Source organism: Arachis ipaensis, chromosome B7 (assembly GCF_059453495.1).
Source record: "Arachis ipaensis isolate K30076 ecotype BB chromosome B7, ASM5945349v1, whole genome shotgun sequence".
Classification (NCBI taxonomy): Eukaryota; Viridiplantae; Streptophyta; class Magnoliopsida; order Fabales; family Fabaceae; genus Arachis; species Arachis ipaensis.
In genome coordinates, this window is record NC_142442.1 from 47,768,601 (window position 1) to 47,796,340 (window position 27,740).

Genomic DNA, 27,740 nt, shown 5'->3' on the forward strand with positions numbered 1-27,740 from the left:
ATAAAAAAATAATCACAAAGTTTTTAATATACTATTTATATAATAACCACAAAAGATTATTTACAATCAATCATTGAATTAAAATATTTTATATTAGTTAGTTAGTTAAGATGATAAAAAATATTTTATATTTTAATTAAAATATTTTTTTAAGTTTTAAAAATAATAAATATATTTGAATTGAATTATATATAATAAATGATATTTCTAAAAAGAAGTTGTACACTAATTTTCTCACATATTCTCATTATAAAAATAAAAGTAAATATTTTTTTCATATTTCTATTATATATAGTAAATAATAAGTAAGTATTTTAATTATTATTTAAAGAAGAATGTATCCGTATTTATTTATTGTTATTCAAACATGCCTGATTCACATGCTGGAGTCCAGCATCAACCACGGTTAAAATACTAAGCAACTGGCAATTGAAAAATAACAACCTATTTATTTAATTTTAGTAATTCATTTATAATAATATATAAGGTCATGATATCATTGCGATTAACGTTGCTGTCTATGTCCATTATTTACCATCTTTCTTTCTATATATCTATCTAAGCTATCTCAATTTATTTTATTTCGTTCTTACATTATATACTCATCACAACCATTGTCATAGATTTTCGCAAAGAAGCTAGATTTGAGTAAGATTCATTGACCGATCAATATGGCAAACGCAATCTTCATCACTCACAACAAATCTTCATTAATTGTTGCTCCAAGAACATTCCACAAATGTCAAAGTTCAAACGTAGACAATGTTCGAATCAGTTTCGGATCCAACATCAAATTTAATGGCTCCCGTGTTCCACAACAGAACCTTCTTCCACTCAGAAGAAACATGTACGTATAATCATTCAATCCATGTCCTAAGCTTCAAGCTTCTAGTTCTTATTATTAGCTTTTAGATAGATAAACAAAGTAAAGAGATTAAATTTACTATATTCAAAATCCTAAAATTTTACTTTAATTTAGTTTATTAAGATTCAAGTTTTCCGTATGCAGGAACATTATTGTGTGTGCCAGCACACAACCAGGGCCACCTCTTCCTGTTAATCCTTCTCCTTTTCCTTCCCCTTCTAATTGGTAAATATATCTCGTCTTGATTTTATGTTTATTTACTTTTATATTGAATTATATATATATATATATATCTAAAAAATATAAAATTAAATAATAAGTAATGTTAAATAATCTACAAATATTATTATTTTTGAACAACACTTAATTAACAATAATTTATATTCATATTTATATATATTTTACACATAAAAAATATATAATTTATATCTATATTTACTAGAATTTTATACACATACATAAATTAATATAATTTGTATTCACATTTTTTAGAATTTACACACATTAATTAAAAAATTTATTTATTAAAAACAGTTTAATATTTATATGCTAGACAAATGATGGTAAAAAATACTAAAACTTATTTACCTTCCAAAGTTCCTCTTAAATAATTATATAAAAAATTTGTACCGTGAAGGTATCAAAATTAAAGTTGAGTTAATTTCTTCTTTATATTTAGATTTTATTTACCACTTAAAATTTTTCAATTATTGTTTATTTTCAAATGTTAGTCACAGATTTCAAGAGACTATCATGATTAATGATGTTAATTATTTGAAAAAATAATTCTCCGAATCAAACAGTTCACAATGCAAAGCGGTTTGTTATTCTTTTCCAGGAAACTATGGGTGGTTGGAACCATATTCACGATAGTGATGTCATTTTCGAAGGGCAAATGGGGTCCTTTGCTACTTCTCAAAGGTAAGAAGAGATCTTGGAATTTAATTTCCACGTTGATTTTTGTTTTAATTTTGAATGATTGATGTAGTAAAATGCAGAGAATTTAGCTATGTTCAATTACATTTTTGTTCAGAATAATTGGTAATTATTATTATATTTATTATTGTGTGTAGAGAAAGTTGAAACAACAATAGAGGAAGCAGAAAGAATCGCAGACGTGATAGAAGAGGTGGCAGAGAGAGTGGACAAGGCGGCTGAAGAAGTTGTGAAGATTATTCCAGAAGGAAAACTTCGTGATGCTGTTGAATTCGTTGAGAAAGTGGCTGAAAATGTAGACAAGATTGCTGAAAATGCAGGAGATACACTGGAAAAGGTTTGGTTTTTTCTTTATTTAGTGTGTTTAATTAATAGTAATTGTTTTTATACGATTTAAATTCGTAATCTTAAGATTACACGAAGATAATTTAATCATTGTTCTAAGATTTTTTTTTTAATTTTAAATTTTAAATTTTATTCTAAATTCTAAATCTTCTAAAAATAAAAATTTAAAAGATAATTTTATAATAAAAAATTAATTAATATTAACCGATTAAAAATGAATTCTATATTTATTCTCTCTTTTAATAATCTATAGTTGCACAACTCTTGGTCCTTACTTTAAATTGTCTTGTTTTCACCTAATGCATGCGTTTTACTTTAAATTGTCTTGTTTCAATTAATATATATTCCTTATTTTTTTTTCCTACCATGAAAACTCCTATAAAAGAATTGCGAACACATATGATGTACATGTGAATGTAATTATTTTAGACTAATATATATAAAGTTGATGATATGATATTAATTAAGAGCGGATATGCATTATGAGAAGTACTGACACACACAAGTTTGGCCCATCTATCATCATCATCACTAATTAACTTTTTGTGCTTTATTTTCTCTGTACATACACACGTTATTTATTTTTATATTACAAATAATCTTTTTGTTTAAACTTTTTACAGTACAATTAAAGATATTTATTGTCTAGCATCATTATTGAATGTCTAGATGCAAAATGATATATAACACAGTTGTATAACTACTATACATGAATATTGCAATATATACATTAAATATACCATATTGCTCTATGAAACTATTCGAAAGATTAACATCTTAAAATTTGTCAAGATAATTGGTACAATAATGGAGAGTAGGGATTAAAATAAATCTAATAGACTATTTCTTTTTACTAACTATCTTTGAAAGTCAAATTATAGATATATTGATCTAGGATGGATTATTTTGACTTCTTTTCTATTTCTATCTTTGACTCGGCCTTACATTCATAATACTAGAAGTTTTTCCTACCTATATATCGAGGAAGTTTCATACGCACCAAAAAGTAGTGACCATTATCATTTTCTAGTTAATAAATATTCTAGAATTTATTTGCAACCACTTGCTTGTTTTAATTCTCAACATGGAATTCAAGTGGCATTAACACGTATTTCAGCCAAGATATCTTGCTGAGTTTTCCTTCCTTCAAGTCAATTAAGAATATTCATTATTTACTTTTCTCCGATAGTCACAGCAGTTGAAATTATCACATGAATTGAAACATACATTAGACAAATTTGAAATTTTTTTCCTTTAATAAATGTTTGTGCAATAAACGATTATGAGTTGAGAAAACATTGTTACATATAATTCTTAGCCTAATTTGAATCCCCCAATAACAAAAAATAAATAAATAATGACGATGAGTTGTATATGAAAATGCAGGTAGATGATATGGAAGATGAGTTGGATTCATTGTTGAAATCATTGCCTAAGCAACAAATAAATGCTGTGACAACTACAGAATCAAAAGATCAAAAGTAGAGAAAAACCAATTAAGTGGTAAATGTATAATTTTAGATCTGTAGGATTTTATTTTTATTGGGAGGGGGTTCATGGGGGAAAAGTTGGTTCATTATTTGTATGCTTGTAATTTTATCTTCATATTTATAAAATAAATGTTGTAAGGAACAGTTAAAATTTCTTCGTGATTTAATAAATAACATTCTTTCATGGTGTACGATTGTACGAGAGAAACAAAAAAATCACTCTTCCTCCAAACGGATGCATATAAGAAAATGGTTGGAGTATATTATGTAGAGTTGCAAAACAGAAGTTGAAGAGCAAAGACAGAATTGATGAATTCAATTCTTTATACTTGATGAACTATGTATCATTTTACATAAAGTTTATAAATTAAATTTTAAGGTAATATAAAATTAAAGGTTGAAACGTATATGAACATGAGTTGTTAGATTATAATTTTCTTAATGTTCAAGTTTTACAAAATTTAGTATAAATAATCTTCATGATCATCAGGTGATTGTAAGACAATGCTTGTTGATCCAATATATCACCAATTGATATCAAGATCAGAATGCAACAGTTACTAAGAGTTAAAGTGACTGATTCTGTTTCGGAGTTAAAATAGTTATAACAGAAAGTTAATTAATTATGTTCTAGGCTGATTTGCTCAGCTTGTCATTATCATCCCTTAGTGCAGTATCTAGTTTAAGAACAGCACAATGTACTAATCAATTCATTCATTCATTCAATAAAATCAATTTACATTCAGTTGTCACATTTTGTCTCTCTCTAAGCTCTGTTTTCTTTACTTCAATCCTTCCTCAAACTCTATTATACTATCATAGAGCAAAGTTCGGAGTCCATGGTGGCTCATGCTCCTATCCTTTTCAAGCTACATCTAATATCACTATAAGAAAATCTATTTTTTGCCACATTTTAAAAGTGTGTCGAAAATCTAAAAAAAAGTATGGCCATAAATATGGTCAAGCTATTTGAACTACTGTCACGCTTTTCAAAGGAGCACTTGTTCAACCATGACCAATTTTCTATGGCCACGCTTTTTGGAATCAGTTGCCACATTTACTTTTTGGCCACGCTTTTTTGGTGAAAAAATGTGGCTGTTGATGGAGAACTATTGCCATGCTTTTATACACTGATTCGTCAGTTATAGCTCAATGCATATCACCCATGAATCGGAACTAAATAATTAAATAAAACATGCTTATTCAAGTATACGTGCTGACACCTCTAATGGACTTATTTTGTTAAGCTTAGATAACATTCAGGAGTGGTCACCAAGAGATTAGCTCAACAATGTAACCGTTTTATTGCATGATACTCTCTATAAATACTCTAAACATTCACTACTCATCTCATACAAGAGATTAGCTCAACAATGTAACCGTTTTACTTGAGTGTCAGAGTGCTTTTGTAGATACCCACTGCTGCCTGTCTATTCTCTTAAACCGGAGGTATACCTCATCCACCCTAGGCCTAGACAAGCTTATACCTGGACAGGATGAACTATACATCATCCGCAAGGCTTACCACATAGGAAATAGATTAAGATTCTCAATGCATATGGTTGTAGCTTGCACACCCTCAATTGCGATGATCTTGGTAATAACCTTTTCAAGGAGAATACTGCTTTGCGTGTTATCAATGCCGATGATCTTGGTAATAACCTTCTTCCTAGACGAATTGAACTTAGAGTTACACTATACTAACACCTATTTTGACTATTGCCCAGGAACCAGACTGGCAATATCCATATATCCATTATCTTAAAACAAGGGAGATACCTGTGTGACAAATGCAAATTCAAATGACAATCAAGCTTCTTCACCATGCTCGGAACTGACCTATATAGAAGAGGATTCACAAGATCATTACTAAAGTTCTTGAATAATGCAGACGCCAAACTCGCCAAGGACGAAGTCCACGAAAGAGTCTGCAGAACACATATAGGGGGACGAAGTTTTGTATCTAAAATCTTAAGAGCAGGATATTATTGGCCAACTGTACAACAAGATTGTATGGAAAAGGTAAAGTATTGTGATCACTGTCAAGCCAACTGCACAACAAGATTGCATGGAAGAGGTAAAGCATTATGACTACTGTCAATATCATGGACCGATAATACATAAACCAGTTTAACAACTATTCACATTCGAGGTAAGCTCGCCCTTTAATAAGTGAGGGCTAGACATTCTTAGTTCATTCCAACATGGACCAGGACAAGTAAAATTTTTAATTGTTGCTTTAGACAATTTTACTCAATGGATAAAAGCTATGCCTTTAGCAAAACATATGAGAAAATGATCTCTTTTGTCTAGAAGAATTTATTATGCAGATTTGGTATATCTTAATTTACTAAAACTGACAAAGGAAGACAATTTACTGACAAAAATTTTATTATCTTTTATACGAAATTTTAATATCACTCATCAATTATCTTCTATGGAACATTCTCAAACTAATGGTTTAGTTGAAGAAGGCTAACAAAGTGATATTACAGGCACAACGTAAAAAGTTGGATAACTCTAAAGGATAATTAGAACAACCCGAGTTTTTAAAATTAAATTGAATTATTTACGATTTATTATACGAAATTTTTATATCACTCATCAATTATCTTTTGTGGAACATTCTCAAACTAATGGTTTAGTTGAAGAAGGCTAACAAAGTGATATTGTAGGCACAACGTAAAAAATTGGATAACTCTAAAGGATAATTATAACCCGAGCTTTTAAAATTAAATTGAATTATTTACAATTTATTATATTTGATAATTTTATTTATAGAAAATTATTTTTTTAAAAAGTAATTAAATTTAATTTAATGATACTTCGGTTTAAAAATCTATTAGAATTTATAAAATTTTATAAATAGTCGAGTATTTTCATATTAGAAATTTAAAGTTTTAATAATTAAAAATTATAAAAGTTTTATACAATTAAAATTGAATAATTAAAAATTTTGATTAATATTATGAACTAAACGAAAAATTTATTTATTTATCTATAATTTTAAATTAGAAGTATTTAATTAAATATAATTTGTAATTTACAAAAAGATAGTAGTATTCTTAAAATTAATTATATTGATTAAATTTGGTTTTAGATTAATACTCTACTCAAATACTAAATTCCCAATTTTAAATCCTAATTTCACTAACCCTAACCCCTTTTACCCAATTCACCCACACGTAACCCCCTCTCCCCCAACACTCGTTCATTTCTCAGTGAGCCACGCTCACCCTTTCCTTGCCACTCACTCACCCACTGCCATCCCCATTTCCTCTTTACCCACACCACACACCACACACACATGCAACCGATGATGGCCACTGTGGTGGCAGCGGCGGCGTTGGAGATTTCGGTGGTGGTGACGGAGTTATGGCTTGGCGGCGGTGATGGATTGGCAGTGGTGAAAGCACAACGGCGCAAAGAGCTTCTCCTCTCTTTCTCGCGTAACAGCTTCGGCAACCAGGGAGACACGGCAGGGCAACGACGAGCTCAACGGTGGCAGTGGCGAAGCTCCAGCGGCAACGGAGGCAAGGTGCCCGCACGGTCTTCTCCCTTTCCTTCCCTTCTCTCTCTCTGTGTGTGTGTGTGTGTGTGTGTGTGTGTAGGAGAGCGAACAAGACAGAGGGAATGGGAAGAGACGTGATGAGGAAGGGAAGGAGGAGACCGTTCATGTCACCGCCAAGGGTTCCATTCCGGTCAGATCCTCCATCGTCGCCTCTATCCAGCACTGTCACCGTGGAATCGTGTACTGAGGAGGAGGATGCTGTCCTGCCGTGCACTATCGTCCCGGAAGCCAAGTCGTCGTCACCATCACATCTGTGATGTTGCTCTGCCGCCACTGTAGTTAGCTGTTGTTGGAACTACTGTGGACGAATCTGATGCGGCTACGCTGGCCCCGAGCTGCTGTGCTACTCCCGGAGGAAGAGGACTTATCGGAAAAACATCATTGGGGCTACTGCTCGGTTGCCGCTGTTGCTGCTATCTTGAGTTCGTTGTTAATAGGACATTTAGGTAGGGGGTTTTATTTTGAAATTAACTATTTTAAATTATGAATGCCATGGAAGTCTAGTGGGTATTTGCAAATAATTTATGATTGTTTGGAATGATTGAATGATGAGTTTGAGTTGTATTTGTGACTGAATTTGATGAATATATGTTTGATTTCTTGATTGTTTAGGAATGCTGAAAATTCTAATTATTAGCTGGTTATAATGAATATTTGTTGAGTTGTGGTTGTAAATGGTGATAGATTTAGTATTTCTTGTTGAATTAGAAATATGAATTAAGTTTGAATTGAGGCTGTGATTGATGTTGGAAACTCTGGTTATGTTAATGTCTTGGTTGGGTTGTTGATTTGAGAAAATATAAAAGTGAGAAAATATAAGCTTATTTTGAGACATGATTTTATATTGGAAAACATTTGGTTTACATATTTACTCATATTAAGAAAAGGGATTTGTATTGGAAATTTTTTTTATTGGTAATTAATTGAGAATTGGAAAAGATTTTGACATTGGAACTGGTTAGATTTCAGATTTATAAATATTTTAGATATTGGACTTGATTTGTTGATTTATTGGAAGTGATCTTTGAGAATTAAAAATTGGTTTATAGTACTGGATTTGATTCGTTTAAACTATTAAGAATAATTTATGAGAATTGAAAATGGTTTGGTTGGAACCCTTGAAGGGTGGCAAAGCTCGAATTTTAAAGGAAATGCTGCAGAAATTTTTATAAAACTTTGAGGCTTTGCTTAAAGCATTATTCAAAAGAGAATTTGATTTAAAACTCATTCTATTTGGCTTTTAGTTTATCAGGAAAAGTGTTATGTTTAAAGTTTATCCTATTGAGAAAAGATTCTTGATTTAAGTAATAATTTGAGTTCGGTTTATTAAGAAAAGGAATTTTTATTAAATGATAAAGAAGTTTGGCTGTCTAGAAATTTGAGGCAATGATAAGTGAATACTAATAAGGAGATGTGGAGGTATGTATAGTTAAGCAGTGAAGAAGCTTGCAAATGTAAGACCCAGAACCTTTGAAAAGTCTTATTATGATCAAGTCTCAAATTATGTAGTTATTTATAGCCTTAATTTCAGAAATTATTTTATTAAAGATAATTAAGGCGAGTTTTGATTTATTGAATTTGAGATAAGTTATTATTAATATCCAATTTGATAATTATTGGATTATTTTCTATAATTATATTCTAAAATTGGTAGTTGTGAAATAATAAGGATTTTTATATGATTAAGATTAAATAATTACTATTTTAAATATTAATACTGTTACTTTGAAAAATAAAGGGTTTAATTATATTATTTCTAATTATTTTGATTTGGGCATTTTATGGAAAATAATTTGTAAGATTGGTGAGCAAATAGTATTTTCTATATACAACTAGTGTTGGATTTAATTTGGGTTTCAATTATTATACTATTCCCAATTTTATTTAAAATTACTAAAATGCCCCTTACCCTAATTTTGCCAAACCTATTCCCTTCCATCCTTCCTCTACGCTGCGCAGCCCAACCCCTTTCCTCACTGCCTTCACTGCGCAGCAACAACAACACACAAAATTTCCTTTGTGTTCCCTGAAAGAAAAATGAAGCCGAAGGGGGAGTGGGGTGAGGAATCCACGGAGAAGGAAGGAGAGGGGGAAGAAGAGAGAGGCGGTGCGGTGGGTGCCACTGCCATCGTCGCCGCCGTTGCTAGCCGAAGGGAGAAGAAGGATCTGTTTGCACCGTCACCATGCGGTTGCTGAGCCGTGCCGTCGCCGCCATCTGGCTTCTGCCGGCGAGCACGAAGAGAAAGGGAGATGGGAGTTTACACAGCAGAGAGAGGGAGAGCGCGACAGGGGAGACCATCGCCGCTTGGGTCGCCGTCGCCGGACCTCCTTGCCATCTCCAGTTCTGCTTGTTCTGTCGCCGGGAAACTCATCGGTGTTGGGATCTCACCGCCGCCATTCCTGTTGTGGCTGGTGTCGCGCCGGAGAGCCACCATCGCGGGTTGAGGCTGATCCTTTTGCTGCCGTTTCATCGTTGCTGCGGCTGAGTTGCGGCCGTTATGTCTAACCAGAGAGGAAAGTGGTGACGATGGTGGATGTTGGTGCTGAGTTAGCCCCGCCACTGCTGCTGGCCGTTTCGAGCTGCTTCGCCGTCTCTGCCACCGGAGAATGCAACTTAGTCGTCAGAAAACTCTGCCGGTAAGGATTTTAGTTGAGGTTTCTGCCTTTTTAGATTTCGAGAAGATTTAACGCTACGTGGTTTTAATAGTTGACCCACCGGAGCTTCTGGCCGCTGCCGGAGCTGTTGCCTGGCCTGTTCAAAATCGCAGCTACTTCGTTTCGCTAGTTCAGTAAGTATTTATGTTTCGGAAAGCCTCGCGTTAGTATTCTGTTGTGTTCGGTTAATGAATATGAGTTTTGATAACGTGGGGTCGAGTCCTGATTATTGTATGTTGCGATTAGTATTGCCATGGTTATTGCGAAAGTGGCTGGGAGCTGAGGTTTTGGTTGCCGTCAGTTCGGGTTGAGGCGGAAAGGACTTGATGAGGCGTTTGGATTATGGAATTGCGTTTTGAGGTATGGGCGCTTTCTGAAAACTATATTTTGTATATTGGAATTATTACATATGGGTACTGATGTGAGGATGTGTATTTGGTGATTGTATCAGTCCTATGTATTGTTTGGTTGTTTTGTATGATTATGGGTGTTTGTTTGACTCGACTGTTATGTGGCTTTGTGAAACGAAATGCTTTTGAAATTGATTCTTTTAAAGCTTTGAGATCGAGTTGGATCCATTGAAAATTGATTTGAATTGAATGAATTTTCTTGAGAATGTGTAAAATAGAATACACTCTTGATTTCAGCCTGGCTGGCTTTAAATGATCTGGTTTTTGATAAACGATTGTTGCTGAACCGTTTCTTTGAAATTTTAGAAATGAGTTTATTCGGCTGATAAAGATTTGATTCTTGAAAAGGTTTCCTTGAAATATGGAATTAAGATGACTATTGGATTTGACTTGCCTTGAACTGATTTTGGATTTTGGGCTGTTGAAAAGGATTTTGGAACGGTTTAGTTGGGACCCGAATCGGGTGGCAAAGTCCAAGTTTTAGGGGAGGTGCTGCCGAAATTTCTATAAAATCTGAGTCTTTATTGAAATGTTGTCTGGAAAATGATGAGTTAAAGACTTCTATAATTTTATTTGAATTATCGAGAAAAGGATGATTCATGCTTTCGAAATGAATTATTAAAGAGAAAATTGTTATTTAGTCTTGCTTCTTAAGAAAGGCATTGTATCTCTTTCAGGAGAAAGTTATTTAGATGAAACTTATATTTTAAAGCTGTTTGAATGCGAAAAGGGTTTATGCCTTTGAATTTGACTTGGGGTTTCAATTAAAGAAGTTTTAATGATTTTGAAAGGACCTGAATGTCTATTGACAAGTTTCATTTTGAAATGTTTTGAGAAGGGTTTTAAGTATTCTTTGAATTCTGAATTCTTGCAAGACTAAGGCAATTTTGAACAGTTGAAATGCTTTAGAATTTATCATGGGGGTTGAAGCTGGTTTTGCCTAAGTAAAGGAAATGGCTTTGAAAGAAGTAAATGATTACATGACTCGGTTTGGCTTAGATCCTATTTTATTACTCAAATCGGAAAGCCAAGGTTTTAATGATTTTAAATGAATTTGGCGAAATGAGTTATGTTATTCTCCCCTAAAGACTTGGGACTCTGCCGAGAAACTTTGTTATAAAATCCCATTGATTCGATGGATGATTTTGAATGTTTCAAAATGAAACTTTAACTTTCCATGGTTATGGAAGTTTTGAAAAGAGGATGCCGAGAGTGGCATGGTTTTAAAAGGGGAATTTACCTTGAGTAAAAGTGGCTTATGAGCCTAAGATGATTTGAGGAATGAGATCTTTAAAGCCAAGGCTGAAAAGAGTTGAAACTTGATTTCAAAGTGAAATGATTTGGAAAAAAGTGATTTATGGCTTGAATGTCGATTTTATGAATTGATGATGTTGAATGTGGAAGTGCTGTTTTGTTGTGAGCTGGAATGGCTGTGTATGATTATACATTGATGACAAGTCATCTTAGCCTAGTTTCACTAGTCTTTTTCTTGTGTTTTCAATTGAATTTATGCACTTTCTTGAGCCATAAGTAAGCAAATTGGGTAGAATTTCATGTTTCCTTTGATTCAATTAACCATGGATAAATTAATGCAATTTCATGAGATTTTGTGCTAAAATTGTCATATATTATGAAAGAATAACAATCTCATGATTTTGAGCATAACTTTGATGTGCTTGGTTGATTGATGATAGGTGAAAAGAGCTTTGAAGAAGGTTGAAGAAAGAAGAAATGGCAAGGAGCAAGAGAGAACAAAAAGCTTGAGTAAAAGTTTGACCTCAAACTTTAGCTCAAACTTTTGGAAGAGTTGAACTCACCCTGGAGAGGAGCAAAAGCTTGCGCCAACGTTTGCCCTCAAGCTTTTAGGCAAACGTTGGCGCCACAACAAAACACCCAGGAGAGCAAAAGCTTGCGCCAACGTTTGACCTCAAGCTTTTAGGCAAACGTTGGCGCCACAAGCATGAAGGGGTATACTTCCAACAAGAATAACTTGAGTTGTAGATGTCCAATTGAGGTGATTCCAAGTGGGTTAGAAAGCTGACATTCAGAGCTTTCCAACCATATATAATAGTCTATATTGGGCATAAATTGGCAACGTGACAAGAGGACAAAGTAGCCCTCAAGAAGCATACAAAAGGGATCCACGTTTGGCTCAAAGTTTGACCTCAAACTTTGGCTCAAACGTGGATGGCAGCAAGGAAGCCTAGCTGATGTGAAAATTTTGAGTAAAAGTTTGACCTCAAACTTTTACTCAAGCTTTTTTGGTTCATGGCCCGGTTCAAAAATGGGTTTCTCTCCAACTTCAAGAGCAATCAACAGAGGCTTTTGTCAACCCAATTCCATCAAGAGCAAAGGCCCAATTCAAGGCTTGAAGATCATTTGAAGAAAGTGTATAAATAGCTTAGAATTTAAGTTTTTAGGGAGCTTTGCTTTTTAGAGCTTTTCCGTTTTAGTTTTTACTAAGTGATTTTGGGGAGAGCTTTTGGTTAGGAGTTAATTTTGAGGTTCTGAGTCTTGGGGAAGGAGAATTGAATTCTCTTCCTCTTAGTTTTCTTGTTTTCAAATTCATTTAAACTTGTCTTGAATCTTGGGTTGAAGAACTGAGGAAATTCTATCTCAATCTCATCTTGAGATCTCTCTCTGTTTCGATTTACTGCATCATTGAGAATTTGCGATTTCACTTCTTTTCTTCTACTGCTGGATCTTTACTTTTCTTGCAATTGAATTCTCACTTTGGATCTAAGAAGGCATTGAGATCTAGACTTGGTTATCTAGTCTCTTGAGTCATGAGATCTACATCTTTCAATTTAAATTTCCTTGTTTCGTTGCTACACCAAGCTTATTTTCATTATCATTTGAGATCCGGTTTAATTGAATCCATCTTTTACATTTCTGTTTGTTGAATTTTACTTTTCCTTGTTTAATTTCTGCAAATCCACTTCCCAATTCATTTTACAATTCAAGCAATTTACATTTCTTGCACTTTAAGATTCTGCAATTTACATTTCTTGCGTTCTAAGTTTCTGCCATTTAATTTCTTGTTCTTTAAGATTCAGCACTTTTATTTTCTGTTCTCTTTAATTTCATGCAAATTACCCATTCCCTTTACTTTTCATGCAATTTAATTTCTGTTAATCACAAATCACTCAACCAAATCTTGATCCGCTTGACTAAATCAACCACTAAACAAAAATTGCTCAATCCTTCAATCCCTGTGGGATCGACCTCACTCCCGTGAGTTTTATTACTTGATGCGACCCGGTACACTTGCCGGTTAGATTTGTGTGTTTGGAATTCGTTTTTCGAAAATACACATCAAGTTTTTGGCGCCGTTGCCGGGGATTGATTAGGTTGACAATGATTAAGTGAGGTGGTGGTCTAGATTAAGCATTTTTTTCTTTTTACTAAGCATACTAACTGTTTGAATTTTTTCTTAAGTTAACACTAACTTCACTCTAGCAATAGAGTGCTTTATTTTGGTTCCTGGTTCTGTGTTTATGTCAGGAGAAAAAATCAATGAATCCACACCTTTTGATCCTGAAACATTTTGGAGGTTGAGAAGAAAACCAAGGAATGGAGGAAAATCCAACAAATCCACAAGTGGGAGTGGCCAACGACAATGGTCAGCTCCAAAGGAGAGTATTGGCTTCATATACATTTGCTAATCCAAGGCATTGTGGGAGTAGCATCCTGACCCCCAAATGTCGATGCAAATAACTTTGAATTGAAGCCCCAACTCATCACCTTGGTGCAGAACAACTGTTCCTATGGAGGAGTCCCCTTGGAAGATCCAAACCAGCACCTATCCACCTTCCTGAGGATATGTAACACAGTGAAGACCAATGGTGTGCATCCTGACAGTTACAAATTGTTGCTATTTCCATTTTCTCTCAGAGACAAAGCCACTCAATGGTTGGAATCCTTCCCAAGAGACAGCATCAACAACTGGGATGATCTAGTAACCAAGTTCCTTGCCAAGTTTTACCCACCTCAAAGAGTTATTAGATTGAAGACTAAAGTACAAACATTCACACAAATGGATGCTGAACCCTTGTATGAGGCATGGGAACGATACAAAGCTCTAATCAGGAAGTGCCCTCCTGAGATGTTTAATGAATGGGATAAACTCCAAAATTTCTATGAAGGACTGACAATGAAAGCTCAAGAGGCACTTGACTATTCAGCAGGAAGCTTAATGCAACTCATGAAGACAGCTGAAGAGGCCCAAAACCTCATTGATATGGTGGCAAATAATCAATATTTCTTTGCTCATCAGAGACAACGCCATCCATCACAAAGGAAAGGAGTGATGGAGTTGGAAGGAGTAGACTCAATTCTGGCTCAAAACAGAATGATGCAGCAGCAAATTCAACAACAATTTGATCAAATGGCCAAGAGGATTGATAGTCTCCAAGTTGCAGCAATCAACACAAGCCAATCATCAACTAAATGGGGGCAAAATGAAGAAAACCAAGAAGATCAGCAGCAGGAACAACCTCAATATGTGCACAACCAAAGCTGCGGCCAAAATGAAGTTTATGGTGACACCTACAATCCATCCTGGAAGAACCATCCAAATCTCAGATGGGGAGATAACCACACTCAAAACCAACAACCATGGCAAAGAAATTCAAACCAAAACAACTCAAGAAACAACCAGAACAACAACCAGCAAAACATAACCCACAATCCATATAGAAAACCCCAAAATAACCATCATCCACCTTCCACATCCACATTCCACCCACAAAATAATCCCACAAATAGTTCAAACAACTTCCAGCAACAACAATCTCATTTTACACAACCACAACCGAATCCAGACTCCCAAAGAATCTCTAGTCTAGAGATAATGATGGAGAAACTCATGAAAAATCAAGAAGCAGCAAGAAAAGATCAAGCCACAACAAGCAAAAACCAAGAAGCTTCAATCAGAAATCTTGAGAGGCATATGGAGCAAATGGCTAAACAAATTGTAGAGATGGGTGAGAAGCAATCAAATGCATCCTCTAGTGCCACTCAAGACCACCCAAGGGACAAAGGAAAAGCTACAAAGTGGGAGGAGTGCAAGGTAATCATAGTGGGAAGTGAGAAGACTGGAGGGAAAGAAGTCATCAATCAGGAAGAAAACAACAGAGAAGTTCCACAAGAAGAGACAGAAGAGAGAAGAGAAAAGGATAGAAGGACCAAAAATGCAAAAAGGTCAAAGAGAGACAAGAACATCCTTGAAACACAGCTACAGGAGAAGAAGGAAGGGGTGAAGTCAGATGTCCCCAAACTTCCGTACCCTCAGAGGTTCAAAAAAGAAAATGAGGATAAGCAATATTCAAAGTTCCTGGACATATTCAAGACACTTAGCATCAATATTCCTTTCTTAGAAGCACTTGAACAGATGCCATTATATGCCAAATTTATGAAAGAAGTGCTAACAAAGAAAAGACCCTTGAAGGAAGGACAAATTGTTGAAATGACAATGGAGTGTAGTGCTATTCTCCAAAGAGGTCTACCAGAGAAGAAGGATGATCCTGGAAGGTTTTATATACCTTGTACCATAGGAGACATAACTATTGAGAAATCATTCTGTGACCTTGGTGCAAGCATAAACTTGATGCCTCTATCTCTTATGAGGAAGCTTCAAATTTTTGAACTGAAACCCACTCGAATAGCTCTTCAAATGGCTGACAAGTCCATTCAGCAAGCACTCGGAGTTGTAGAGAATGTGCTGGTAAAAGTGGGGAAATTCCTTCTCCCAACTGATTTTGTCATCCTGGATATAGAGGAGGACCCTAACACTCCCATCATCCTGGGGAGGCCTTTTCTTGCTACGGGCAGAGCATTGATAGATGTTGAAAAAGGGGAATTATTGCTGAGAGTGCATGATGAGCACCTAGCATTCCATGTTTTTAAAACCCTACATGAGCCCACTCAAGAAGAAGATTGTACGGAGGATAAGGGCAGAGATCAAAGTTTGAAGGAGGTAGTCAATGAGTTAACTCCAAGATTTCCAAATCCATGCTTGAAAGAAGTAGAGATGGTGCAACAGACCAAAGAAATCAAGGAGGAACTAGATCCAAAACCTCCAGATGAGAAATTCAACATCTCAGATAAGGAACCACCAAGGCAGGAAGTATCTTTTGAGAAAGAAAAGAAGAAGAGGCCAAGAGGGTGGAGAAACAAGAAGATCCCTACTGAAGGCTTTTCACCAGGGGATAAAGTAGTGTTAAACACCCAACCAATGAAGGTGTCCCCACAATCATCTAAATGCTATACTGTGAACCAGATCCTTTCACTTGAACACCTAGAAATCATCAAAGAGGAGACCGGAAGGAAGTTCACAGTAAGAGGAGAAAAGCTAAGGCACTATGCTTATCAGCCTCCATGATCAAAGAACAAGATGTCAAGCTAGTGACAATAAAGAAGCGCTTGTTGGGAGGCAACCCAGCCTGAGGTAGTTTTCTTTTCATAGTCTTTTCAATAAAAATGTTGAATAATTGGTATGCATTGCAAGGAGCTAAGTTTGGTGTTGCACACTAAAACAATTTAAGGGAGAATGAAGGATTCTAAGTTTGGTGTTCCACCAAAACCTCATTTAAAAGCACATTCTCACCTCCTGCACAATACTAGCTCCAAGCAATCAAACAGATTATTCAACTACTTAACTGCTTTCTAGTTTTAACTCTATAACCTTTAGCAAGGATACAAGATTTTACATATAGTCAACCTGTTGCATCAGAGGAAGTGACAAGGAATTAAGTTTGGTGTTCCCATACCAAATTAAATCCAAAAACCACACTCAATTCATACATATTGACCAGCCACTTAAGGGCTTGAGAAGCAAGCAACTTTTGAGAATTGTGCAGGGAACTAACCACCTATTGAAGACATCATGCACCACAACTCAAAAGGGGCACAACCGAAGGAAGAACAAAAAGAACAGCAAACCAATAGGTTGTATCTATACTTAACTCTTGCGGTTAAGAAATGCCTCGATTTATGACTTGCTAAAAGTGTTCATTTAGTGTAGACAAAAATTACTCTTTAAAATAAGTAAGCTAGTCTAAGTGTGTGCTTGTTGGTTCACTCTCACTTGACTAAAAGCACACTTTGTCCCCTGCATCTTTAATTCAATAAAAGAAATGTTTGGAATGTGAAATGAGATAGTTCTTTGTTAGCTAGAAGTACAATAAAAGTAAGTGGTGGTACGCATGTGTGATTGTATGATAGCTCACTTTTAGTGAATAAAAGAACTAGACTGTCTCCTTTTAAATAGAAGGTATCTCACTGTCTATGAATCTCAATAGAATAAAAGTCCCAGGTTAAAAAGAAAAACAAAAAGAGAAAAGAAATAGCCAAACAAAATGGCAACAGAACAAAAGAAAAATAAAAAGAAACAAAGCTAGACACCAATAGCTTGAACCTTAGAATATATGTCTGTGGTGTCTTTGTACTAGGATCTGCTTGGATTATTAAGTTCTTTGGAGTGCATCAACACTTGGTGATTTGGGTTAACTAACCCGGGATCATCAACTGAAAGTCCACTATCAAAAGCAACCTAACTACAAGGCATTTAGTAACCCAAAGAGGTGCTGGGCATCAATGTTCTAAGAAGGAATGTGAGCCAAGTGTCTATAGTGAATAATGTGTCAAGCATAAAGAAAGAAAAGAGCTTGTTACACATGACACTGAACTAAAGCTTATAAAAAAAAATAATGGTCAGGGACAAAGGAATAATGAGAGGTCATAGCAGTGTGTTGCTTGATGCTTGGAGGAGACTTTCTAGGCCTAAATATCAATAAGAAGTGAGTGTTTACAAATCTACATGAAACCCCATGAGCTACCAAAAATACTCTGCTAGCATGAACATCTTCTTCCATTTCATTCTTTCTTCTCAAAAATTCTTTTCTTGCTTGGGGACAAGCAAGCTTTAAGTTTGGTGTTGTGATGACAAGTCATCTTAGCCTAGTTTCACTAGTCTTTTTCTTGTGTTTTCAATTGAATTTATGCACTTTCTTGAGCCATAAGTAAGTCAATTGGGTAGAATTTCATGTTTCCTTTGATTCAATTAACGATGGATAAATTAATGCAATTTCATGAGATTTTGTGCTAAAATTGTCATATATTATGAAAGAATAACAATCTTATGATTTTGAGCATAGCTTTGATGTACTTGGTTGATTGATGATAGGTGAAAAGAGCTTTGAAGAAGGTTGAAGAAAGAAGAAATGGCAAGGAGCAAGAGAGAACAAAAAGCTTGAGTAAAAGTTTGACCTCAAACTTTAGCTCAAACTTTTGGAAGAGTTGAACTCACCCTGGAGAGGAGCAAAAGCTTGCGCCAACGTTTGCCCTCAAGCTTTTAGGCAAACGTTGGCGCCACAACAAAACACCCAGGAGAGCAAAAGCTTGCGCCAACGTTTGACCTCAAGCTTTTAGGCAAATGTTGGCGCCACAAGCATGAAGGGGTATACTTCCAACAAGAATAACTTGAGTTGTAGATGTCCAATTGAGGTGATTCCAAGTGGGTTAGAAAGCTGACATTCAGAGCTTTCCAACCATATATAATAGTCTATATTGGGCATAAATTGGCAACGTGACAAGAGGACAAAGTAGCCCTCAAGAAGCATACAAAAGGGATCCACGTTTGGCTCAAACTTTGACCTCAAACTTTGGCTCAAACGTGGATGGCAGCAAGGAAGCCTAGCTGATGTGAAAATTTTGAGTAAAAGTTTGACCTCAAACTTTTACTCAAGCTTTTTTGGTTCATGGCCCGGTTCAAAAATGGGTTTCCCTCCAACTTCAAGAGCAATCAACAGAGGCTTTTGTCAACCCAATTCCATCAAGAGCAAAGGCCCAATTCAAGGCTTGAAGATCATTTGAAGAAAGTGTATAAATAGCTTAGAATTTAAGTTTTTAGGGAGCTTTGCTTTTTAGAGCTTTTCCGTTTTAGTTTTTACTAAGTGATTTTGGGGAGAGCTTTTGGTTAGGAGTTAATTTTGAGGTTCTGAGTCTTGGGGAAGGAAAATTGAATTCTCTTCCTCTTAGTTTTCTTGTTTTCAATTTCATTTACACTTGTCTTGAATCTTGGGTTGAAGAATTGAGGAAATTCTGTCTCAATCTCATCTTGAGATCTCTCTCTGTTTCGATTTACTGCATCATTGAGAATTTGCGATTTCACTTCTTTTCTTCTACTGCTGGATCTTTACTTTTCTTGCAATTGAATTCTCACTTTGGATCTAAGAAGGCATTGAGATCTAGACTTGGTTATCTAGTCTTTTGAGTCCTGAGATCTACATCTTTCAATTTAAATTTCCTTGTTTCGTTGCTACACCAAGCTTATTTTCATTATCATTTGAGATCCGGTTTAATTGAATCCATCTTTTACATTTCTGTTTGTTGAATTTTACTTTTCCTTGTTTAATTTCTGCAAATCCACTTCCCAATTCCTTTTATAATTCAAGCAATTTACATTTCTTGCACTTTAAGATTCTGCAATTTACATTTCTTGCGTTCTAAATTTCTGCCATTTAATTTCTTGTTCTTTAAGATTCAGCATTTTTATTTTCTGTTCTCTTTAATTTCATGCAAATTACCCATTCCCTTTACTTTTCATGCAATTTAATTTCTGTTAATCACAAATCACTCAACCAAATCTTGATCCGCTTGACTAAATCAACCACTAAACAAAAATTGCTCAATCCTTCAATCCCTGTGGGATCGACCTCACTCCCGTGAGTTTTATTACTTGATGCGACTCGGTACACTTGCCGGTTAGATTTGTGTGTTTGGAATTCATTTTTCGAAAATACACATCATACATATTGGTTGGTTCTGGATTGAATCGTGAGCCAGAATGGCTGTGTATGATATGAATATTGGCTAGTTCTAGACTAAACCATGAGCCGGATGGCTGAGATGGATGTTGATCCATGGATGAGATTGAATGCATGTTTATGCTGAATTATTGATAAATGTGAATGTTGCACTTCAACTATCGGAGATAAGAGTTTCCCTGGGAGAAAGCAGTGGCTAGCCACCACGTGCTCTAGGTTGAGACCCGAAGCTCTTTTGACCCTATGTCATAAGTGTGGCCGGGCACTGTGAAAGTCCTGGATGAGCTCGCCCCTGTAAATATTCACCAGTGAAGGTGATGGATATGGATCATGATTTTGATCAAGTTTATGATGAGTATAACTCGATTTGGGGATGCGCGACAGAGGGACAGTCCAATGGTTAGCTACCAGGACTTGTCAGGTTGGCTCTATAACCGACAGATGATATCATCAGCCACTAGGGACAGGCATGCATCATATGCATCTATGTGACATTGTTTGGGTGTTCATATTATACTTGGTGTGCTTATGTGATTATTTGCTAATTTTTCTACTTGCAGTAACTGTTTGTTTGTGCTTGCATCTTCCTATTTGTGTTTGCTACTAGGACTCTGTTGGACTGTGGTGATTGGTTGATGGTTGGATTGTTTGGGCCTAGGGCTGTGGTTGAAATGAGATGAACCGATGGTTGATTTCGATTTTGTGTTTCTGGTTTGGAATAAAATATGAAGGGCTATTTTGGTTCAGCATAGATAAATCGTTTTGAAAGGCTTTTGAGTTTTTGAGAATCGAACGGTTCTTCTTTCAGAAAAGATTTTCAGACTTTACTTTTATTGTAAACCGTTGTTTTTGGAAAGGAGGCATAAGACGGTTATTAATCACTAGTACGGTTTATCTTCACGTATCCTATTACAGTAATTTCCAAAACCCTCTACTGAGAACCCTTTCGAGGATGATGTTCTCACCCCCCTACATTTTTCCCCTTTCAGGATATGGGCGCAGAAGTTACGAAGAGTTTATTTAGTTGTTGAGATGCTTTGTATTGCCTTAGATTATTTATTGTACCCTCGCCTTTATCTTGATATATTATGTAAGAGGGATAGGGATTGTATTTGTTAAAGCTTGTAATAATATATATATATATATATATATATATATATATATATATATGTGTGTGTGTGTGTGTGTGTATGTGTGTGTGTGTGTGTGTGTGTGTGTGTGTGTGTGTGTGTGTGTGTGTGTGTGTGTGTGTGTGTGTGTGGATGTACTCTTTATGAGTTGTTGTAAGTTGTAAGGTATTTATGGATGTACGTTATCGAACGAAGGTATTTTTGGGAGCGGTATTACGGCTTAAAGTTTTAAACAGGCTCATATTTTAGTATTAAATAGTATGAAAGTCGTCGTAATGTCTGAACAATCAGAGTCACACAGCCGGAAGCGTTAACTTTGGTAGTTAGGGTGTTACATTATGGTATCAGAGCGGTCTTTCCTGTAGAGCCTGAGGAATGGACCAGCTATGCTTCAGTTGCATACTCTGAGCGTTTGTCATGTATTAGGTCTTGTCGAATGACGAGAATTAGAGCTTTATGCACATGACGGTCTATTGATTAATGCCATTAGTCTTGCGTTACATAATCCCTGATATTAAGTTTGGCCGGCTTAATACTAGTGAATTATGTATATGAAGGCACTGATGGGTTATCATAGATATTATACGAGTTTTGAGTAAAGCGAATCGCGAGTTTTGGGAACGTTAGAAACTATTTCTCGAGGCTATTCAGTGGTGTGTCTTGAATTCTGTTCAAGTCGACTTGTTCTTTCATATCCTAACTTGAAGTTCTTGGTTGCTACTCCTCTTTAAAAGTCATTGGATGTTTCCACTCTATTTCTCTATTCATATGCATTATTGTTTGGTCTCAATTGCATATGCTTGTTTGGAATCCTTGTTGCATCTATCTTTCTCTGTTTGAGTTCTTCTTGATTCACGTGTTCCATGATGTAGCTTTGAACTTGTCTTAATGCGCTGTGCCTTTTAACTCCGAGTTCCGAGTCCACTCTTTGAGAAATTGTTGATTCAGTGTTGCTCTTATTTGACAGTGAATTACAGCCAATTTTGAGATTTTTATAAAAGTTGCTGTTGATTAGATATGTACTTATCTATATATGAAGCTTTGAAGATTTCTTATACAGTTTAATAACTATTTATTTCTAATACCTCACCTGTACTTTTACTGGTTTGCGGAACTGCATTTACTTTAAATACAATTTGACTTTCTAGTAATTTTACTATAGTTCCAATGCACATCTTCAATTGATTATATATTTGGGGTATTTTTTCAAAATTTTGGAAAGAAAGGATTTTTCGCTTTTGTTCCGGTTAAGTTTCGTTTGATAAGCTTCACTTAACTTATTTTGAATTGAGTTTGGTTTAGCATACTACATGGTTTATGCCATTGTTGTTCTTTTGAAAATATTGGACTCATAGCTTTCTTCCTATGAAAAGACTAAATTCTCTATTAAACCTTCCATCTCTATGAATGTCATACTTGACTTTGTTTTTAACTAATCTTTTACATCTTGTGAACATTACCATTGATCTTGGTTGTCCTCTCTTGTGAATCTCATCCTTACGTGAGTTAGTTTGATTCGTTTCAAGTTAGTGCATTGTTTATTCTCTCATTATCTCTACAAGAGTTATTAGTCAAAAATTTATCCTTGAGATATTACAAATGATTGAGTTGTCTTTTTCTATGACTTTTGTATTCTTTTGAATCAATTGAAAGCTTGTTTGATGTCTCATGCCTAGTGGATCTTGTTTGGACTACTTTGGTTTAAGATCCTTTCTTGTATGGCTTGACTTCTTTTTTTGCACGTCCTAATCTTTTTGAATATCCTTCGGAGATGGTGATTTCAAGTACACTTTTGAAGTCTTGTTTCAAGCTTTGTTTAAAGAAGTTTTGAATTCTCTTGTAAGAAATTCTAAACGGAATCTATTTCATGTTACTTGATTGAGAGTGAAACCATTATTCGATTTTGACAAAATTGTTCTTAAAGTTGGCATGCACTATTTTAAATGAAGTTTTGAAAAGCTTCCTTGTTTAGTGGAAACCGGTTCGTTTGTAACGCACCACTTATTTCCTTTACCAAATTGTAAGCAAGTTTCTACCTCGGAATTTCTTTTCTAAATAGAGTTTAATTTTCTCTTTCGTCCTTGCTATAATTTTTATAGACGCTTGTTTGAATATGAACTTGGAGAATTTTTGAACAAGCATTTGATTTTATTCCGAGTTTTTATGAATTACTTTTGGTTAGGTTGTGCACCTAATTATCTTTCTAACATATTTGAGGAAATATTTTGGGCTCTTAGCCGAACTTGTGTGCATTTTGTTTTTAAAACCATACGTAATCTACTTCAGCATGAAATTGAATTAGAGCAAAGCCACGTTTATACCTTGTTACTCTCTTGAAGGATGTTTGTTGTTTAACTTTTCTTTTAGACTGCAAAGTGATTTTCTGCAAGTTTTCGATTCCTTTAAGAACAATGTATTCGGAAGTATTTTAATTATGCTCTTGAATTCTGTGAGCCTTGTCTTAGGTTTGAAATATTCTTTTCTGTAAACCTCATGCTTCCTCGACTCAGCTTGAGTTCGTCTCAAACTGATGCGCTGGTTTTCTTCCTATTGATCCTGTTGAACTTCTTTGATCCAAGGGTTATCCTTGAAGTTGTCAATTGATTTATTTCTAGCAAACTTCATTGCTTGAACGTCCTTGTTTATCTGGAAATTGGATACATTCCCTTAAATCTATGAGTATTGTCCTTGACAATTGTCTCTCCATTCTAAATCTTGTATCCTTCTGAGTAGACTCAAGAATTGTTTGATATCACATGTGACTTGTAGATGTAGTGATGCGATGCATTAGTTCTTTAAGACGTGATATGTGTATACGGAAGTTGAAGCGATAGGTGTACAACGTTATGAGTTGTGGTGTCTTGTTCCTTGCGAATGGGTTTGCAGTTGTCAGGCTTGTGATTGAATATGGAGATTGTAAAGTGCTTGATGGAGTTGGAAAGTTGAAACCTTGAGGTTGATATGAGATTAGCGTGCGGATGTTGAGCACGTCGTTTTAGCCCCATCATGTCTTATAGCCTTCGATGCTTTGCTTTACTATCACATGCTTGAACCATGTCATCTTTTGCATTGAGCCTATCTTGTAATGTTTGCTTTGCAATCATACTACTACCTTTGTACCCTTATACATACGAAAATCCAAGTATTTGAAAATCGTATATATGTTTATGTTTTGGGGATATTTCTGCTTCTTCCTTAAATGTGTTCAAGGGTGAACTGTTATGAAATTCCTTTCGTTTTGTATCAATTTTCGAGGGTGAAAATTTTTATAAGGTGGGTAGAATGTAAGACCCAAAACCTTTGAAAAGTCTTATTATGATCAAGTCTCAAATCATTTAGTTATTTATAGCCATAATTTCAGAAATTATTTTATTAAAGATAATTAAGGCGAGTTTTGATTTATTGAATTTGAGATAAGTTATGATTAATATCCAATTTGATAATTATTGGATTATTTTCTATAATTATATTATAAAATTGGTAGTTGTGAAATAATAAGGATTTTTATATGATTTAGATTAAATAATTACAATTTTAAATATTAATACTGTTACTTTGGAAAATAAAGGGTTTAATTATATTATTTCTAATTATTTTGATTTGGGCATTTTATGGAAAATAATTTGTAAGATTGGTGAGCAAATAGTATTTTCTATATACAACTAGCGTTGGATTTAATTTGGGTTTCAATTATTATACTATTTCCAATTTTATTTGAAATTACTAAAATGTCCCTAACCCTAATTTTGCCAAACCTATTCCCTTCCATCCTTCCTCTACGTTGCGCAGCCCAATCCATTTCCTCACTGCCTTCACTGCGCAGCAACAACAACACACAAAATTTCCTTTGTGTTCCCTGAAAGAAAAATGAAGCCGAAGGGGGAGTGGGGTGAGGAATCCACAGAGAAGGAAGGAGAGGGGGAAGAAGAGAGAGGCGGCGCGGTGGGTGCCACTGCCATCGTCGCCGCCGTTGCTAGCCGAAGGGAGAAGAAGGATCTGTTTGCGCTGTCACCACGCGGTTGCTGAGCCGTGCCGTCGTCGCCATCTTGCCTCTGCCGGCGAGCACGAAGAGAGAGGGAGATGGGAGTTTACACAGCAGAGAGAGGGAGAGCGCGACAGAGGAGACCATCGCCGCCTGGGTCGCCGTCGCCGGGCCTCCTTGCCATCTCCAGTCCTGCTTGTTCTGTCGCCGGGAAACTCGTCGCTGTTGGGATCTCACTGCCGCCGTTCCTGTTGTGGCTGGTGTCGCGCCGGAGAGCCACCATCGCGGGTTGAGGCTGATCCTTTTGCTGCCGTTTCATCGTTGCTGCGGCTGAGTTGCGGCCGTTATGTCTGACCGGAGAGGAAAGTGGTGACAATGGTGGATGTTGGTGCTGAGTTAGCCCCGCCACTGCTGCTGGCCGTTCCGAGCTGCTTCGCCGTCTCTGCCACCGGAGAATTCAACTTAGTCGTCGGAAAACTCTACCGGTAAGGATTTTAGTTGAGGTTTCTACCTTTTTGGATTTCGAGAAGGTTTAACGCTGTGTGGTTTTTATAGTTGACCCACCGGAGCTTCTGGCCGCTGCCGGAGCTGTTGCCTGGCCTGTTCGAAATCGCAGCTACTTCGTTTCGCTAGTTCAGTAAGTATTTATGTTTCGGAAAGCCTCGCGTTAGTATTCTGTTGTGTTCGGTTAATGAATATGAGTTTTGATAACGTGGGGTCGAGTCCTAATTATTGTATGTTGCGATTAGTATTGCCATGGTTATTGCGAAAGTGGCTGGGAGCTGAGGTTTTGGTTGCCGTCAGTTCGGGTTGAGGCGGAAAGGACTTGATGAGGCGTTTGGATTATGGAATTGCGTTTTGAGGTAGGGGCGCTTTCTGAAAATTATATTTTGTATATTGGAATTATTACATATGGGTACTGATGTGAGGATGTGTATTTGGTGATTGTATCAGTCCTATGTATTGTTTGGTTGTTTTGTATGATTATGGGTGTTTGTTTGACTCGACTGTTATGTGGCTTTGTGAAACGAAATGCTTTTGAAATTGATTCTTTTAAAGCTTTGAGATCGAGTTGGATCCGTTGGAAATTGATTTGAATTGAATGGATTTTCATGAGAATGTGTAAAATAGAATACACTCTTGATTTCAGCCTGGCTGGCTTTAAATGATCTGGTTTTTGATAAACGATTGTTGTTGAACCGTTTCTTTGAAATTTTAGAAATGAGTTTATTAGGCTGACAAAGATTTGATTCTTGAAAAGGTTTTCTTGAAATATAGAATTGAGATGCCTGTTGGATTTGGCTTGCCTTGAACTGATTTTGGATTTTGGGCTGTTGAAAAGGATTTTGGAACGGTTTAGTTGGGACCCGAATCGGGTGGCAAAGTCCAAGTTTTAGGGGAGGTGCTGCCGAAATTTCTATAAAATCCGAGTCTTTATTGAAATGTTGTCTGGAAAATGATGAGTTAAAGACTTCTACAATTTTATTTGAATTATCGAGAAAAGGATGATTCATGCTTTCAAAATGAATTATTAAAGAGGAAATTGTGATTTAGTCTTGCTTCTTAAGAAAGGCATTGTATCTCTTTCAGGAGAAAGTTATTTAGATGAAACTTATGTTTTAAAGCTGTTTGAATGCGAAAAGGGTTTATGCCTTTGAATTTGACTTGGGGTTTCAATTAAAGATGTTTTAATGATTTTAAAATGTTTTGAGAAGGGTTTTAAGTATTCTTTGAATTCTGAATTCTTGCAAGACTAAGGCAATTTTGAACAGTTGAAACGCTTTAGAATTTATCATGGGGGTTGAAGCTGGTTTTGCCTAAGTAAAGGAAATGGCTTTGAAAGAAGTAAATGATTACATGACTCGGTTTGGCTTAGATCCTATTTTATTACTCAAATCGGAAAGCCAAGGTTTTAATGATTTTAAATGAATTTGGCGAAATGAGTTATGTTATTCTCCCCTAAAGACTTGGGACTCTGCCGAGAAACTTTGTTATAAAATCCCATTGATTGGATGGAAATGAAACTTTAACTTTCCATGGTTATGGAAGTTTTGAAAAGAGGATGCCGAGAGTGGCATGGTTTTAAAAGGGGAATTTACCTTGAGTAAAAGTGGCTTATGAGCCTGAGATGATTTGAGGAATGAGATCTTTAAAGCCAAGGCTGAAAAGAGTTGAAACTTGATTTCAAAGTGAAATGATTTGGAAAAAAGTGATTTATGGCTTGAATGCCGATTTTATGAATTGATGATGTTGAATGTGGAAGTGCTGTTTTGTTGTGAGCCGGAATAGCTGTGTATGATTATACATATTGGTTGGTTCTGGATTGAACCATGAGCCGGAATGGCTGTGTATGATATGAATATTGGCTAGTTCTAGACTAAACCATGAGCCGGATGGCTGAGATGGATGTTGATCCATGGATGAGATTGAATGCATGTTTATGCTGAATTATTGATAAATGTGAATGTTGCACTTCCACTATTGGAGATAAGAGTTTCCCTGGGAGAAAGCAGTGGCTAGCCACCACGT

The 27,740-nt window shown here is 35.7% G+C and overlaps 1 protein-coding gene across 1 annotated transcript; it reads left to right on the forward strand.

Moving 5' to 3' along the window:
* The first annotated feature begins 380 nt into the window (after positions 1 to 380).
* LOC107610044 (uncharacterized) lies at positions 381 to 3,827 on the forward strand. Its single transcript, XM_088493720.1, has 5 exons — positions 381 to 847; positions 1,010 to 1,090; positions 1,704 to 1,786; positions 1,939 to 2,138; positions 3,533 to 3,827. The coding sequence occupies exons 1-5, from the start codon at positions 672 to 674 to the stop codon at positions 3,629 to 3,631; spliced, it is 639 nt and encodes a 212-aa protein (XP_088349846.1). The 5' UTR covers positions 381 to 671; the 3' UTR covers positions 3,632 to 3,827.
* Positions 3,828 to 27,740: the final 23,913 nt, after the last annotated feature.